The following is a 19,613-nucleotide window of genomic DNA, read 5'->3' as shown; positions in this document are numbered from 1 at the left end:
TTTATCTTTTCTTTTCAAATTCTCTAAAGCAATATACTCAGTACAACAAAAAAGATTTATCAATGAAGGTTTATAACGTTATGCGATGGGACGATACACCTATATGAAACTGGGATAATAGAGAGATTGTAATGTTATAACAAATGTAGTTAATTATTAAAGATAAAAATCGAGGACTTAATGAGGATTGTAATATACATAGTTAAACTTTGCGATTATTATTTTTCTCAAGCATTTTTAGCAAATAAAAACGACAAAATTATTAAATGTACAAGAAAATGTGCAGAACAACTCTGTGACATGAATCTGATTAAAAACTATTTACATTTATATTAACAAAAATCGAAATATTCTTCTACTCATTTAGGAAAATTTTCTACTTTCGTCCATATGGAGTCGGACAGACTGTGAATAGCATATGAAATGCTTACTTGAACATTTGATCACTATACGGTACAAACTGACCATTAGTTAGGTAGTTGGGAAAGTGGGTAGATAGATTGATAGATAATTAACCTTTATTGTACAGGAGGAGTTAACCATATATGAATACAATTGAATATTATTAACATATTCTTAATTTAAATACAATATGTTCATGTCAAGTCAAGTATTTCTGTAAACATTTATGTATAATATGTCATCACTTAACAAAGATCAATCGTGTGGTCGAGGATCGGAGTAACCTATATTTTTTATTGTTTGTTTATTGTAAAATTAAGTGGTAAGCTAATACAATGTCTGTTTTATAATGGCATATACGTAATGTTTGTCAGAATAACTGAATAATATTACATTCTTATATATATACATATATTATACATTTTCTACATAATATAATCCAAATTTGCATGAAAATAAAATAATAATAATAACAAATCAGTTTAAAACTCAAGGTATATGCCCGTCCACACAGCACCAAGTTTTTATGTCGTCCTTCCAACGACACATCTTTATTAGTTCACCTGTCTCAAAGTGACAAGTTGAGCTTTTGTGATCGCTTTTCGTCCGGAGTCCCGTCCGTCTGTCCGTCAGTAAACTTTTACTTTAAACGACTTCTCCTCATAGACAACTAAGCCAATTTCACCCAAACTTCATAGGAATGTTCCTTTGGTGGTTACCATTGAAAATTGTTTAAAGAATTTAATTTCATGCAGAACTCTGGTTGGTAACTGAACGAATTTTTTTTTTACAAAACCAATAGAGCTAGATATTTTGCTCGAAACATCTTCTAGTGAGTGTCTACAAAGTTCAAACAAAAGCCCTGGGTCAAAATAGACCCGGCCCGGTGGGTCATTGATTTTCCTTAAATGTATATAGTAAAATCTTAAAGAAATCTTCTTTTAAAAACCCCAAAGAGCTAGGAGCAGTGTATTAAGCATGAAACATCTTCTAGTTAGTGTCTACCAAGTTTGTTCAAAAAAAAGTCCTGAGGTCAAAATTGCCTTCGCCCCAGGGGGTCATTGATTTTCCATATATGCATTTTAAAAAAAACCCCAAAGAGCTAGAGGTAAGATATTTAGCATGAAACACCCTCTAGTAAGTGTCTACAAAGTTCGTTCAAATAAAAACCCTGGGGCCAAAACTGGTCCTGCCCGGGGAGGGTGATTGATTTTCTTTATATGTATAAAGTTAAAACTAATAATCTTCTTGTAAAAATACCAAAGAGCTAGAGCTTAGATATTGAGCATGAAACATCGTCGAATAGGTGTCTATCACGTTTGTTGAAATAAAATCCCCGGGGTTAAATTTGTCCTTTTATGTATATAATAATAAAACTAACTTCTTATAAAAACTCAATAGAACTAAGATTTTGGACATGAAACATCTTCTAGTGAGGGTCTACGTGGTTTATTAAAACAAAAGCCCTGGGGTCAAAATTGGCCCTGCAATTGGGGATCATTAATTTTCCCTATATGCATATAATAAAAACTAAAAAAAACTTCTTTTAAACAGCCCAAAGAGCTAGCAATTAGATATTTAGCATGAAACATCTTCTAGTGATTGTCGATCAATAAAAGCCCTGGGGTCAAAATTGACCCCGCCCCAGGGGGTCATTGAATTTCCTGTTCTGTACACATCTTTTTGAACTGTTGTTTTCCCTTAGCAATGTTTTTAAACATGTACTATTACAGATACAAATATGAACTTTGTGATATCAGTTTAAGATTTAGATTTCACATCTGCTTTTGTTGATAGTAAGTTTACAATATTACTTGTTCCTTGTCATGGAGATTGTTTGTATTCAGGTGAGCGGTTTCAGGGCAATCATGGTCCTCTTGTCTAAATATTTACTTAGTCAATTCTGCGAAACTACTAAATTGTCAAGCATAAAAGCACACAAACTTTCAAGCACAAATCTCCACCAAATTACCGTTGAAAAAAAACGATAACATTTCACAAAAACTGCTGTACAAACACAAATTGTCATTCACGTAAGCTTCACGTGTTCAGCGGTTCAAGTTCTTTCCCAGAACCAGAATCTTTACCAGAAATCCACATATCGTTTGTTATGTCCTTAGAATCAGATCTGAAAAAAAGAAGCTCGTTTTACAATATGTATGCCGAGAATTTCTAAATGTTTATGCCTCATAATACAATGCTGCATTTCAAAATACACATAGCTTTTGATTTAAATTATTGTGTATTTAAAATATATGCGCATCTTTTTTTTAAATTGTGCTCCACTGTGATTTGCAGTTTGTTTTTAAATACAAAACAAGTGAATGTTTTTATCTTTTTAACGCAATTTAAACAATCATTAAGATATTGTAAGGAAATTTAAACAAAAATTAAGTAATTTCCGAACAGTTTATAATGAAAATTAAATAATGTCTTTTAGGATATGTTGCCTGCTTTTTAAACTTTGTCTTTTGACGTTGTATCTGTGATATGCAGGCTTCATAACCTCTGATCCCAAAATTCCATTTTGTTTAGTTCCGCCCATTGTTTTCTCGTTTAGGCCACACGCTTTTTATTACTTAGGGACCATACGCCGCCTTTCATGGAATGGCACTACTGTGTCACATTGAAGATTCCATGAAAACCGCCGTATGAACACATCCGCGGATGTTTCTAAATTCAAACTTTTACCATTTCATATTTAAATATTGAATTCTGCTTAAGTCGGTGCTAGGAGCGTGGATGGTAGTTTGCACATGACAGTACCGTCCGTGAACAGGCTCAATCAAACCGAGCCTGCAACATTTTCAATTTTGACGTGTTGATTCTTAATTTCTCTATTTTTAGATAGACATGATCTGGATAATATTGTTCCTATAGACCTATAGCAGTAATAGGAGACCACACGTTTGAAAAATTAAATACAGGACGCCATAAAAAAGACGCAGACGACTAAAGGAGTGGGATATCTCTCCATATACTTCGTACAGTCGATCATAACCAACCACGGATAGCGTGATGGATTATGAATATGTGAACCAAGATTCTACCTGTTCCTGCAGTGTCACATTGGTACGGTGGTTTTGTCTTGCGTCAAATAGGAAAAGACATTACCAATTTGCCTTAGGGCAATTGATATTATCTGACTTTTATCGGAAACTGGATTTATGCCAAACGAGTTAAGTCCCTCTTTTCCTGCGTAAGGAGTGTAGAGTAGGATGGGGGAGCATGGTTACATTTTACGGATGCATAAAATAAACTTTATATACTTTTTCTGTTTTCGCCTCACTGCTAAAACTAGGCATGTTGTGACAGCTATAAGGACCAAAGCACCAACTACCATTCCGGCTATGACATCTGCAATGACAAGTTGAAAAATAAAACAAGCTATACACCTGGAAATAAGTTAACACACCCGGTATTTTACCTCTAAGGTGACATGACCACAACTAAAATTTTAAATTTTATTTGGGCAAAGGTACGAACCACCTGTATTCAACCTGCAACAACTGGAACAAGCTCTGTGCCAAGAATGGCAAAATTTTCCTCAAAATCGCTTTTCAATTGGCGTCTGCTGGTAGTATGAGAAGAAGGATTGAGACTATCATCCAGGCACGTTGCGGTTACAAACGTTGTTAAAAATTTGGCTACATAATGTCATGTTTATGAACACTTTCATTTTAGTAAAAACAACATTCAATAATTTGGTTTAGACTAAACTAAATTCAAAAATGTACTGGTTAATGCTTAATAAATCGATTTCGCTCCTTATCAAATTACTATTTCTTATCTCAATTAGGTCGTCATCTCATCACAGTGCTTTCAAATCACAAGTAATTTCCCTAGTTAATATAAAAATCCTAACAAATTTATGACACTTTAATCAAGAATATTCTCGGTTGCCCGACCTCTCTTGATAATTTCTATTTTCTCTGAGAATGCTCTCTATCTTTAAAAAAATGTTTCATTTTTTGTGAAAATGTTTTAATACACGGCGAAGATCGTGTGAAATGGAAGAAAATTGAAATGTTTCAAGAATAGAATAATTGATAAATTGCCATTGTTTCCTTAACACGTTATGTACATTGTACAAAAGTTTTGGTCACAATGTTGACAGTTTGATAGTTGCTGGCAATTTAGCTAAAATACTGTCGCGTAATTATTTGCCAATTACTTACAAGGTTTTTTGAGTGTGGTTAAGATATCTTCATCTTTATTAGTTTCTTCGTGTGGAGTATTATTTACATGGGCTGTTGTTCCTTTAAAGTTATGTGTTGTCGTTAACTCCATGCTGCTTAGCGTTTCATCCCCTTCCGTACTGGATGAAGATACAGTACTTGTCGAAGTTGTTGTTGGTGTTGTTTTCGTTGTTGTTTTTGTGGTTGTAGTTTGAGCCATTGTTGTAACTCGAGTTGTTGTAGGAGTTGTTGATGTCGACTGTGTTGTTGTTGTCGTGGTTGTTGGCGCCATTGTGGTAGTTGTTGTTGTCGTCGTTGGTGGGGTGGTAGTAGTGGTGGTTGTCGTGGTAGTGGTGGTTGTTGTTGTTGTCGAGAACCTGGTACTTTCATAACATTGGATGCTTATTATAGGATCCGTACGTTGTGCTTTCAAGTTACAAAAATCATGATTAGAACTCAAAGCTGTGATTAATAATATCAGCAAATATTACGGGTTATCTTCTACAAACACATCGGGTCAATTTCTTAATCTGTAAAAAAGCTATATTTGACATCTGTTATTAGTATTATATTTATCAAATAAAATGTATTGGTCAAAGAATCTCTGTTTGAAGAAAATTAATAATGATCCTCTGCATTTTTTAACACCATAAATGATATTCTTTAAATTAAATATTTATAAATTGGTGAGCATTTTACCTTTCGTTGATGTATCAAACACTTCCTGGCCAAGAACTGTAAAAAGATTTAGGATTTAGATTTATGATTTATACTGTACATGATATTGAATGCCGGCCACTGCAAATGCTTTTGGTGTGCATTTAGCAACAATAGGACAAATATAATTTATCTACAGCCCTTATTTAAGTAGTAAATTTGAAGAATTTTCCATTTTGTTACGTAAAATTCCAAAACTGGTGGTCGAAGTACAAGGAAAACTAGTAAAACCAAGGAAAATCCCAATTAAAGTGTAAATTTTCCGGCCTTGCGCGGATATATTTTCAAAAAAAACAGGAATTGTAATCATTGATTTTATATCGATGACTAACACAGCTAAACTGGAATGTTGTATTGTTCAATCTGCTTTTACCTGTTCATGTGTTACTAGTATTGTGTGAGCCAACCATTACCTGCCACACTGGTACACCGCCTCATTATTATTCAACATACTTACAGCAGCCTTCTTCATCGGTACCGTCATCACACTTAGACACATTATCACATCTATCCGCATCAGAATAACATTGGGCTCCATTTTTGCAAGGTTTTAATGCCTCCGAGCACATAGCTACAATAATATAATTCTTATGAAAAAAAATTTGGCACATAATATAAATGGATACGTGAAATAGGTTCGAAAATGCAAAAGGGATTTGGCTGGTGATGAAAATTGTTCAGCATGGTCATTCACGGTCTAAAGGATAAAGCATGATTAATCATTTAAAAAAGAGATAAATAGAATCCCTAAAGAAAACCTAAAACGACATAATTGAAAATGTTACAGGCTCAGTTTCATTGAGCCTGTTAATGGACGGTACTGGAAAGTGAAACTTACAGTCCATCCCCCTAGCACCTGCTTAAGCAGAACATAAAATGGTAAAATTTAAGATTTTAAACATTATTAGATGTGTTCAAACGGTGGTTACAGTGGAACGTTCAAGCTGGCACGTTACTGCCATCCATCGAAAAGCGGCATATGGTCCCCAAGAAAAAGAATGCGTATGCCAGAAACAAGAAATCAATTGGCGGAACATTCAGCCTAAATATTCTAAATATCAAGTTTGGTTAAGGTCAACGGAAAAAGTTCAAAAAGGGTACTATTTTGGTTCCTTTGCTCACTTAATCATTTGACTGTTCCTGTTTTGTTAACATATTGATACGTGCCAAAGTCAGTGACAATTCTTCCATTGACTCATAACAAATTTATTCGCTGTTTAAGTACTTTTTCGTCTTTTTTTTTTGAGTGTCATGGCAAAACAAGCAAGTACACGACAGATGTGTTGCGAAACACTTCACATTTTAGATATCGTATTTCCGCCGCATATTTAACTTGTTTCCTTGTTTTCTTATTGACGAAATGGTAAATAGAAAATACAAATATAACAATATCTTTGTAACACTTTTGTCACACTTTGGCGAATGCTTGGAAAAAAGACATTAACACGATTAAACAGTGAAATAATCGTGTTTTCGCTTTTGTAATCTTCTGAATGCGATATGCAAGAAACACGGTACATTCAACTTAGTCTGTCTAAGGGTGAATAAGAATAAGACAATACAAAGAAAAAAATATTCACGATGCGAAACTGCAAAATTTACAATGCAATTTGAATCGATGTGTTTCCACTCCTTCGCAAGATATTTATTTCATCTAAAGGAAAGGGTCTAAACTGCTTAACAAACTATTTTGAGTGATAACTGGGTAAATAAACAGGAAGAACGATTCTTCACATATAATGCGAAGAATGGATTCACAATTTAAATGGTTTGCGTATTGCATTTATTATAAAAAGAAAGGTTTTGTAGGTCATCTGCAAAAAGATAAAATGAACGTTCTTAGTGTACTCAATGTATTTATTTTGAAACAAGTTTCTGTGAGTTGAAAAAATAAAATGGTAACGATGTTTATTTACTTCCAGCAGGACCGTGATCAGAATCAGGAAATTTTATTTCTTAAGATTGACTGATTGCACTTATAAGAGCTTCATAAGGGACAGTACGCCTACTCGAGTTCTGTACAAGGGTGCTTACATGCCACTCAAGACTTAATGGGATTAAGTTATGCAAAGGAAAATGCGTGAAATGAGTGTACCATTAATACTTGTATTAATATTGTTTAAATAAAGTTTTGCGAGCATTTTCAAAACTATTTTAATGGTAAAGAAATATTAACCGTTTTGACATTTCTTTGGATCTTCATCGTCAGAATCAATGCAATCAGGAAAATTGTCGCATTTGTTTGTTTTGGCAATACACTCAGCATTAGTGTTGCACTGGTAATCATCTGGATTGGCACACAGTTCTGTAGAGAGCAAATAGTATATAATTTTATATTATACTAAAGTCCACTGTATTTATATAAAGGTATTGATGCCTTTCGTGCACGTACGTGACTGTATACATGCGCGTCAGAGGCGTGTTTTAAGTGGAAAACCTGTGAATTGTTTATTGACAAAAAATGCAAAAAGGGGCCAAGTGGTTAAGGTCGTTGATTTCCAACCGCCTGCCCCTCGCCTCTGTGGGTTCGAATCTCGACAGGAATTTGGATATTTTCATGCGAGGAAGTTATTCAGCTAGCTTAGGGAACCGTTGGTGGTTCTACTAAGGTGCCCTTTCATGTCTAAAAATATCTCACGGAAGGACATTTCAGGTCTTCCTCCATGCATGAACTATATACTGTGATGATGCGACGTAAACACCTTTCAAACTTAATTTCAAACCTTTATCACCATTATTTCAAAAACCTTCTCCCAAATGACACGCATGCAATAATATACATGTACATGTAGGTTTAAATGCCCTTTTACAAATTGAATCTTAAAATTATGGCATATCTCTAAAATAAAAAATAAATCTGCCAAACAATTAACATTTTTTTTTACCTATTTGTATTTTTGTACAGAAATCAACACTGTACGGTGTTTTTATTTTCTCAAGCGACAATCTCACTTCTTGTTGATTTTCTATTTGAACCAATTCTTTTGTTGACCGGCACTTGTTCTCATCTGACTCAACTTGTTTGTTTGTAAAATTAAATTTGAGTTTGGAACCACATGTTGCAGTTTTTTCCTGAACCCTGACATTCACAAATTTTGCATTGGATATCACAGCATTACAGATACAAAGGGGCCCGGATGAATTATCTGTTGCTTTTGCTTTTGTTGTATCGATATAAACAGTTTGACCTGTCGCTTCACTGTTAATACACATATAAGCAACTGAAAAAAGATAATAGAACTACTTATAATAAGGTGTTACCGACTTTATAAGTATATATTTGTAAAGACACTTTGGATACTTCGCTTCCAAAATTATAACTTTGTTTGAATCAAATCATTATTTATTTGTTGATAGTAATAATGTAAAAATTATATGAAGAGGATGGGTGGGGGACAGTAACATAGTGGTTAAGGAACTTTCTTCACATTCGAGATTCAATAATATCTAGACCAAATATTTCACTTATTCAACACATATTTTCTTTGAACACCTTAAAGGCGCATCATTTCTCAGAAATCAAAATTAATTTTTGCTGTTTTTCTTTTTAGGTGGTGGGAAGGGGGGCTGTAGCGAGATACCAACAACAAAAAGTATTTGAGAAATAAAAAATATAGCATATTTGGTTAAGCGGCCTTTAAATACACTATTTTGTGAGACCAAAGGATACACGTGACTGCATTTATTATGAGTAAGAACTGAATGTCAACATCACTAAAAGAATATCATTTAGAAACTAGAGCCCATTGTAGATCATATTTTATCAAAATCCTTAAAGCTGTTACCATGTAACTTATTCCTTTACTTATTATCAACTGTTTAAAGTGACATTATGCTCATTTTTGTCATTGTCAAGTATAGCTGAATTGACTACATTTTTCAAACGATTGACTGTAATGGTGATTGTAATGGTGATTGATCAACAGTTGATATTGGAAAATTTTTAGGATGAATTGTAAGAAATACGAAAAGACTGCCCCACTCTTTTTCATAAATTGAATGTAACAGGTAAATTCCGATGATTATTTACAGAAATTCCCATGGGCCATGTGAATTTTTTTTTCATTCAGCATTTGGTTCATGCGAAGTAAATTATAAAATTGAAAGAAAGTATGGCAAAATGTAAACTTCTGTTGTCATTAACCTGTTCACTCACTATACACCCTTGAATGGGCATAGTGCCATATGTTCGTACTAAAAGCAGCTTTATTTAATTTAATACACAGCGGTTCATCAAAATAGTTTTCTGCTTGACAAACTTAAAAAGGAAGGGAATATCACATTGTGTTCAACCTTGTATTATTCTGACTCTAATAAGTCGTACTCAACACTTAGAAATGAAAACCGCATCATAGAGATCGTGTGGTACTGTTAACTGCACATCAACACATTTCAAATGAAAAGTGTTATGTCCGGGTTTAGACTTACATTACAACAACAACAGCAGCAACAACAACAAGTACAGCAACAACAAAAAACAACCATATATCATTTATATAATATATTGGAGATTGAAGTAAAATATTTTTAAGCAAATACAGTTTCGATCTTGTTTTTCAAGTTATGCACATTATGTTGTAATTCTTTAATTCTATGACCAACATTTGTGTAGCAATCATCATTTAATAAGACTCACGATTACCAAATTCTATATTTTGACTGAAATATTTATATAATTTTATTATATCAATTGCGATATAACTTGGATAAGAGAGAATGTCAAAACATCTCTTTTTTGCTCAATGTGATCTTAAAATGGTTGAATTAGTACAGAGAAGAAATACTGTGGTGATTTTTGCCATTCAAAACGTTTTAGAAATGTGTATTGTTTTGAAAACGACAAAACTGTCAGATTTGATAAATTTCGTGCTGAACTTAATATGATGATCGACGTTAAGAGCTGTAAGAATCACAAAGATATAATTATGAAATGAGTAATAATTATTTCGTAAATATTGCATTAGATACGAGGAGCTGAATAATAGTTGTTATCTTGATGACGAGTTTTTTGTTTGTTCTTTGTCTTTGTTATTTCGCTAAAATATATGGTCAGTTTTGCAGAGACCAACACAAAGTTGTGATAAAGTTTATTGCTTTGCACGTGGCTAATTGTATGTACTGCAATTAGCGTATTTTCTCTTGCATTTGCATGTATGCAAACAGAAAATATGTAAATAATACTTAGTATATTAACGCAAATGATTAAATTATGCATCAATGAAAACTTATACTTTGATTCTATTATTGTTTACTAATGCATCATTTAAGGCGTTGTTTCATCATAAGGTATATTTATTACAGACATTAACTTACATAATATTTAAAGAGTGGAAGAAAACATATAAAATTATGCGTAACGTAATATTATTCCTGTGTAGAAATCAATGCTGTATAACATATATTTCGTACACTAAATGCCACATTGCCATCATTACAGTATTGCAAAATTGCCAATAGAGAAACAGCTAAAAGGGGTATAAAAAAGAAAGAATTATGCAAAGATAATGCTGACTGTCTGACAGATTTCATGCACTAAATCAAGTTGGAAAATAAAAAATTCAGATGTTAATGTCACAACAACCCAGACTTGTTTACATATCGTGTTGCATAATGTAAAACACTGAAACAAGGCACTGGAACAAGAACAAACACACCAAAACTTAAGGGATAAAGTGCTTCTTATAGATTTTCATTATATGCTTTGCCAATAAGTTAAGATATCACTTATTTTCTTGTATAACTAGTTAACACTTAACCTTTTTCATACACAACAATTTTAAATGGGTATTTGTTTTTGAATAATAAGTCTTATCGAAAGTGTCAGAGGACATACTGTGATCAAAGATGATATAAAAAATATGTGATTGATTTTCATAGCCTCGATAATATTACCATTACATGGAATATTTAAACTTGAATGAGATCTTGAATTTGAATTGATTCAGTTTTCTAAGGTGCAACGACAGCTTGTTTTCAACAAGCCATTCACTTGCATGTTCCATCTTACGAGATCTCAATCTGCTATCTTTTTCAAACACAAGAATTCTTAATCATCAGCATAAACGAGTAATAAAAGCTGATATAAACAAGGGCAGACAATTTACATACATTTAAAATGAAGGGCCCAAGAATAGATCCTGGTGGTACACCACATTTGACTAAGGCCTGACTAAATCACCAGATACCGGTACATTTACTAATTGAAATATATCAGAAAGGTAAGACTGGAACCAGTTTAAAGCATTGTGACGGAGGTCAACGCAATAGGCAGTGTGCAATAATGAAAAGTGTCAAAAATCCTCTGCAAATCATGCAAAACCAACTATACTACCTCGGTCAAACGGAATGAATGGATAAAACAAATTTCTGAAACACTAGTAACTATATAAAATATTTTTGATATAAAAAAAACCCTTCCATTTGCTCATAAAATATCCTTTTCAAACATCTTAGAAGAAATAATGTATAAAATAAATGTGTGTTTACCTTGACTTTCTGGGAGCGAAGTTGCACATCCGGAATATGCTGAAAGTAAAAAGTAAATCAAATGATATGGTAGGAATTTTTATTTAATAAACTTCAAGTATTTCAGATATATTACTCAAACTGTTGAATGAAGTAGACACTATCTACACTAACTTTAAAATGATTTATAATTCAAATGTGTTGAACATTTGTCAGTTACCCATAGAACACATAAGTCATGAACAAAATTGACTACATTCAGCAATGTAGCTTATGTAACAGTAATTATTTAAATAAAGCTATTATAGAATGAGTAACTATATATGTGTGTAAAGCGGTTTTATTTCTGCGCCTTATGACCTAAATTGAGTTGGTCCTCCGTAAAATCAAACGAACAAAAAAAACGAGCGGTTTTATGCTGAGTAAAACGGTTATGACCTTATTGAAAATGAAGCTTTTGTAAATACAAATGTATGTTCATGAAAATGTAAATACGTATATGAACTATAAATGTTTTTTTTTGTTCTGAGTGAATACTGAATGTGTATATGAATCAATTTTAACTTAATGAGTTTTTTATGAAACTGTTGTCTGAATACATACAAATGTATCATACTGATGATGTGACTGAGTACTTACATGTATATAAATGATGCTATTTTAAGCTTATGAACTTGCTGTCTTGGCACTTGAAAGATCAAGAGCCGTTATAAATGTTTACATCTATACATTTACCACTTAATTTATGTTTTTTAATATTTCTATTTCTATGACGCATTTTGTTTTTATTTATTCAAAATATCTTTTAAAGTCACTTTTGCTTTTGGTTGATTATTGCACTGCATGTATATAATTTTATCATAAACAGTTACATACATGTATTTATCACACACCCGTGCCGATTTTGCGACTCCGTAAATATGGTATTGCACGGCCGTGCATATATTTTGACGTGATGTCATTAGCGTTATGCAAACATAGTGTAAAGACGCGCTAAATGTTAGCGTTCTACTGTAGGCGCGTCAACGGAAAATGACTCTTATTTCACTTTAAACGGTCTTTATTTTGGGTATGTGATAAATAGAATATTAAATTCGCGTAAGTTCATTACTGACTTTATTGCACTCGTTGAATATAATAATATTATGCTCGCCTGAGGCTCGCATAATATAATTTTATTCAACTCGTGCAATAAATTCAGTATTGAACTTACACTCATTCAATATCCTCTATGTATAATGCCATTCATTGTTTTAACAATATAAATTATCATTTTATATACATGTAAAATTGAAATATTTGTTGATGTTAAACCAGACATTGTAAGTTTCTGATACACTTGTAGTTGTATCTTTGAGTATATATATTTTTGAGCAAAATATTTTTTTTGATTTAATATATGCTGTATACTCAGTGCATAATAATTTCTGTGAAAAAAGGGAGACATAAATATATATGACAAGTGACATGACCCATGTACTCGTATGTCGTAACTATTTTTCTTTTTTTTTTAATTTATTTAATTTTAAGTAAAAAATATGAAAGTAAAAGTCCGTTGAATACAAAAAAAATGTTTGTAATCAATATACAGATATTTTAAAATGTTCAAAATTCTCACGAAAAAAAAATCTTTAAAAAATATGGTGTCAGTCATTTGAATTATTGTTTAAATTCATAATTACCTAGATCTATGAGATATGTCCAAACAACGCAACACAATGCAATTTTCACCCATACACCAACGTCAAATTTTCTATAACAAATTGATCTTTTGTCCATTTTGTATTTCATATTTCAAACAAAACACTAAGATATGAAAACAGTATGTGATTTAAAATTGTTTAATCTTTAGTGCACGTGACAAGAATGTAAGTCTTCCAGTCCACTCATAATGACAGGAAACGTTACTATCATTACATACAGGATCTATACTACATACTTAGGTTCTGCACAGATTCAGAAAAAAACACTAGTTTACTCGTGTCGTGTCGTACCATTTAATCGCAGTGTAATATCGCAAAGTAGAAAACACAGCTTAACGAACAATTGCAAATAAAAAGGACGGATGAATAGCAATGGCTTGCTCGCTGATATAGAAATATTTGTGACTAACCCTTTTGAATAAGTTAGAACGGTTGGGTATCTTTGGACAAGGGTCTTTGGTTGGTCGCTGATTCAATAACACTTGTAACGTACCTTTGTGTAAGCAAGAACAGTCGGGTATCTATGGTCAAGAGTTTTGGTTGATGATTTGCAATTTACCGTTGTGAAATAGTAATAAAAGTTGGGTATTTATGGTCAAAGGTCTTTGATTAATGATTTAGAAACATTTGCAACTAACCCTTGTATATAAAGTAGAACGGTTGTGTATCTATGGTTACGGGTCTTTGGTTGGTTGATGATTTAGAAACATTTGCAACTTACCCTTGTGTAATAGTAATAACAGTCGGTATTTATGGTCAAGGGTCTTGAATCGCAGACTTACAAATCCTTGCGACATACTGGTTTGGTATTATTGTACTGTGTAATATGCAGTTTGAAGTTGAGAAAAAAGTGAAATCTACAACTATGAATTTATTACTTAAATATCACTGATGATTTTAACCAAAACATACCGATGCACTAAATGTGTATCCATTACCAATAACTGTATAACTTACAAAAAAGGTTATGGACGTCTGCAGACCACGTAAAATAAATTGTGTGTCTTTTTCTGTTTATTGTATAACTTAGTATATACAGCGTCACATATATTGCAATGGGTTGTGTTTCGATCGACTTATTATGATAAAGAAAATTCGATTTTTTTTGTCCGTGAAACGCGTTCCATTGTAACATGTGACCAAAACAATATTATGGCTAGCAATTAGAAAATCATCATAACCAATGCGTGCATTCCGGCGACGGGTCATAGTAAGCAATAAAATGGTTAGTTTATACTCAGTAATACGGTATTATGAGTTGATCAATTGTCCAAAACTTGAGGGGGACTTTTATTGTGTGAGCATTTCTGGTCTTCTCCTCTCAGGTATAAGAAGACGATGAATAGTTTTATCTTTGACCGTTTAGCACCTTTGGTAAACATTTGTTTTCGAAGACTTGTCCATATATATTTACGGATGCAAATTATTTTGATATAAGAATAATCTCCATTAGGCGTTCCAGCGGTGTCAAATGAGGTTAAACATTAAGTTTTTTTTTATTTAGTGAACATTTTAACAATTTAAAAACCACTCTCGTGTTAAAATGTTACTTAATTAACTCTCACATAGACATAGTAACCTGTGCCCAACTGAAACAAATGGCTTCACTTTATTTGAGACTGTTCTTCATGAATTTTGAAAATCATTTTTTACTTGTTTTGTGATCTTATACTACCGAAGTATAATTTAGTTATGTTATTTACTATTTGTTTATAAGTTTACTTGTATTTTTGCCGTAAGTTGTTTTGTATTTGTAAATGACCAAATGCACGTGTATTGCGCTAGTTTTCATTGAGATGAAAATGAAACATGAAAGATAATTAATAGTGCTTCTCTTTCTCACTCCCAACATCCCTTCCACATGCATCGGTTTAAGCGGTATTTTATTCTCATAATTTAATGTAATTGAAAAAATGAGCCCCAGGACCCAGAAAAAATTACCAAACACTGAAAAGTAGTTACTGGCATTTTTTCAACGACCGCAAATCTTTTACACACACAACAGTGAGTGTACACATTTTAGAAAGGTGTTGAGAATATCTTTGCAATCCCATTATCAAGTTCATATACATGTTCTCTTATTTCTTTTTTTATTTTCATTTGACAATTTGACAATAAAATAAGCATGAGAACGTAGTCTTAAAAATGTATTCATTGATTTACTAGAAGCCATTAGAAATGTTAATGATCTTGCACCAGCCAGTCACCCCCACCCCGCCCGCAAAAAAACAACAGAAAAAACAACAACATAAAATGGTTTAGCCTTATATAACTGATGTAAGTTTAAACACTGGTGCATATATTAGTATTTCCTGTATAGAAACTTCGAATTTCGTAAATTGTTCAAATTTACTACAACTTCCGGTCCCACTTGACTGTGTGATAGTTTTGTTTTGTCCGGGTCTATGATGTCATACTTTTTAAGAGATGCAAAATGTATCTAGTTTAACTAGCTAAAAGAATTACATGTACTGGCGTTTTGAAAATGCATGAAAAAATAACGAAATATGCATAAAGAATATAATATCTATACCAAAGTAATGATGTTTTATCATAATTCATTATTACACCATGATTAATACAGAGCTGTTTCTTGTTTTAAACACGTTTTTAAAGTGTGTTATATCCGGATATTTACTAACAGGCTATAATGTTTTTGTCCAAATTGTTTTAGGACAAAATATTCTGTACAAGAAAATGACTTATCAGTGAAGGTTATAAACATAAGGTCAACAAAATACATGCGATCTACAAGGAACTTACAATCTTACTATTGTCAAGATGGGGTGATACACCATATTTATGTGTGTGGAAAAGAAACGATTTAAACTGGGCTAATAGAGAGGCTGCAATTCTTAGATTTTCTATAACAAATGCAATTAATGATACAAAACAAACGGGGAGTTAACTTTGTACATATATTCAATGTAAATTTGGGAAGTCAATATTGGTCTTAGACTACTATTTACTATGGTCTTGACAAATTATTCCATCAGCTTGCAGGCCGGCCTAACGGTTAAAGCAAACTTGCTTGGCACCACTAGATAGACCGGACAAAATGAATGATGTGCATGTTTGTTCCAAGCCCATTAGTGGTTAGAAAATACTTAGAATTCTAATAATATCTATAGAATTCATGAATATGCTTTGCTAAAAAGCTTAATACGACCAGTTTTGTTACACCATTGGAACCATTGACATTTTCTATCTTTATGACGGATGCATTATCATACAGGCCATGGGTTTTGTAAGGTACATAGTTAAACTTACCGATCATTATTTTTCTCTGTATTTTTAGCATATAGAGACGTCAAAATTATAAAATGTACAAGGAAATGTGCAGAACTACTCTAAAAAGTTATTACATTGATATAAACAAAATTCGATATATTCTTCTACTCAATTAGGAAATGTTCCCTCTTTTCGTCACCTTTCAGTAGTAATTAAAGGTATGATAAGAATATTATCTCAATCAAGGGCAAATGATCGTACGCGTTTTTAATTGGTCGAGAAGTACATGTTGAAGCGGAGATGAATTCGTCGATAATGTAGCACTTGTAAACTTTTGTCTTTCTTACTTAATGCTAATATTTCAGGACCGTAGTATCGTTTGCAAAATAGGACGAGTATATATCTAAATCACATGAATATATTGAAAAAGTATAAATAAAAAAGAGTTATAACTACCCATCGAAAGAATTCAAAACGGCAAAGATACAACATTGAGCACAACGTTTATTGAACAGTGTACCTAGTTGAAGACTATAAAAGCTCTCATATTCAAATCTGACAGTTAACGGTGCGAGGGGTGTTCAAATATGAATGCAACCGTGTCAGTTATCAGAAGTGCTTAACAAACAGTGCCAAAACAATCATTTCAATCCTTCAAAATACTCACCACCATGTGATAAACAAAGTTTTCGTCTTTTAATTCAATTTTTAAATGCGTTTTCATAATCTTGTCGAGGTATACTGTCAGACACTGGAAAATAGCCGAACCGAGATTTTTTCGCGTTTGATATTTTCTTCCAGCAAGGTGTTTTTTTAGCCTCGAAAATAGAAAAAAGTCACAAGGGGCAGATCTGGCGTATAAGGAGGTTGGGGAAGCTCGACAACCTTTTCCTGTGTACAGTGGCCGCTTTGTGTGATGAAGCATTGTCATGCAACAACCTGACACCACGGAGACCAACTGCTGGTCGACGGTTTTTTAAATATTACTTTAATTTAATATGAAATACCTAGCATTTACAGATTTACCCTTTGGTACGGGCAATTTGAATAGCAGGACCTTGATTGGTAAAAAAAATTACATATATGACATTTTGACGCTCATGGTGCTATTCACTATGCAAGGTCTTTGATTACCATCGATTGCCCATATTATGTTATGTATCTTTCGCTTGGGCTCATAAAAGTGAACCCGCATCTCATCGCCAGGAATGCTATTTACGAAATATCGATTGTTGTATTTAGGGAACTGTTTCAACAATGAGGGACAGTAGTGGATTATCTTCTCTTGATAAAATCCGAGGTTAACCAAAATGTAAGTAGGTCCAAATATTTGGAATCCTTTGTTTTTATCGTTGAGTTTTATGTAAGACAGGTTGATATGTCTTAATCAATTATTTCCACATGCATCAACAAATATGTAAACCTTAAGAAAAAAAGGTTTCATTTATGTCAACAGATTCTACATCTTATCGCAATATCTAATCTGAATATTACAAATGATCATAATTAGCCCTAATTAATTTAGTTTGCTACAAAGAAATAGGCGATAAAGTCCGAGTAATCCAATAGCTTAGGACCTATCTATTTATAGGGAGTACTCAGGGGAGATTATTCACTACTGTCTCTCATTGTTTGGAGATTCTTGCCCGAGCAAGTTTTTGCTCTTTTGTAAGGAGATGGAGCATCTATCTTGCACTTATCCTTCTCATTTTTAGCTCGACTATTCGATAAGAATAAGTAGAGCTATTGTAGTCACCCGAGCGTCGGCGTCGGCGTCAGCGTCGGCGTCTGCGTCGGCGTAACCACTTATGTTAAAGTTTTTGTAATAGTTTTAATATTTTCAAAGTCCATTGACATATGGCTTTGAAACTTTGCACACTTGTTCACCATCATTACCCCAACCTATAGACAGGAGGAGGTAACTCTATCAAGCATTTTGACAGAATTATGCCCCTTTTTCGACTTAGAATTTACGTTAAAGTTTTTGTAATAGTTCAAATATTTTCAAAGTCCATTGACATATGGCTTTGAAACTTTGCACACTTGTTCACCATCAATATCCCAACCTGTAAACAGGAGGAGGTAACTGTGTCAAGCATTTTGACAGAATTATGCCCCTTTTTCGACTTAGAATTTACGTTAAAGTTTTTGTAATAGTTCAAATATTTTCAAAGTCCATTGACATATGGCTTTGAAAATTTGCACACTTGTTCATCATCATTACCCCAACCTGTAAACAGGAGGAGGTATCTGTATCAAGCATTTTGACAGAATTATGCCCCTTTTTCAACTTAGAATTTACGTTAAAGTTTTTGTAATAGTTTTAATATTTTCAAAGTCCATTGACATATGGCTTTGAAACTTTGCACACTTGTTCACCATCATTACCCCAACCTATAGACAGGAGGAGGTAACTCTATCAAGCATTTTGACAGAATTATGCCCCTTTTTCGACTTAGAATTTACGTTAAAGTTTTTGTAATAGTTCAAATATTTTCAAAGTCCATTGACATATGGCTTTGAAACTTTGCACACTTGTTCACCATCAATATCCCAACCTGTAAACAGGAGGAGGTAACTGTGTCAAGCATTTTGACAGAATTATGCCCCTTTTTCAACTTAGAATTTACGTTAAAGTTTTTGTAATAGTTCAAATATTTTCAAAGTCCATTGACATATGGCTTTGAAAATTTGCACACTTGTTCACCATCATTACCCCAACCTGTAAACAGGAGGAGGTAACTGTATCAAGCATTTTGACAGAATTATGCCCCTTTTTCAACTTAGAATTTACGTTAAAGTTTTTGTAATAGTTCAAATATTTTCAAAGTCCATTGACATATGGCTTTGAAACTTTGCACACTTGTTCACCATCATTACCCCAACCTGTAAACAGGAGGAGGTATCTGTATCAAGC

The 19,613-nt window shown here is 33.0% G+C and overlaps 1 protein-coding gene across 1 annotated transcript; it reads right to left on the bottom strand.

The window, feature by feature from the left end:
* Nucleotides 1-931: 931 nt before the first annotated feature.
* On the bottom strand, nucleotides 932-13,710 carry LOC132745028 (mucin-5AC-like). Its single transcript, XM_060733863.1, has 9 exons — nucleotides 13,445-13,710; nucleotides 11,784-11,822; nucleotides 8,183-8,518; nucleotides 7,474-7,602; nucleotides 5,755-5,868; nucleotides 5,280-5,315; nucleotides 4,581-5,006; nucleotides 3,672-3,759; nucleotides 932-2,530 (listed from the first exon to the last, which is right to left on the bottom strand). Exons 1-9 carry the CDS (start codon nucleotides 13,551-13,553, stop codon nucleotides 2,443-2,445), a joined length of 1,365 nt encoding a protein of 454 aa, XP_060589846.1. The 5' UTR covers nucleotides 13,554-13,710; the 3' UTR covers nucleotides 932-2,442.
* Nucleotides 13,711-19,613: the final 5,903 nt, after the last annotated feature.

The sequence above is a fragment of the Ruditapes philippinarum genome, unplaced genomic scaffold, assembly GCF_026571515.1.
Source record: "Ruditapes philippinarum isolate M1 unplaced genomic scaffold, ASM2657151v2 ctg1553_1_1_1_1, whole genome shotgun sequence".
Taxonomy (NCBI): Eukaryota; Metazoa; Mollusca; class Bivalvia; order Venerida; family Veneridae; genus Ruditapes; species Ruditapes philippinarum.
This window is presented reverse-complemented; position numbering and strand designations above follow the sequence as displayed.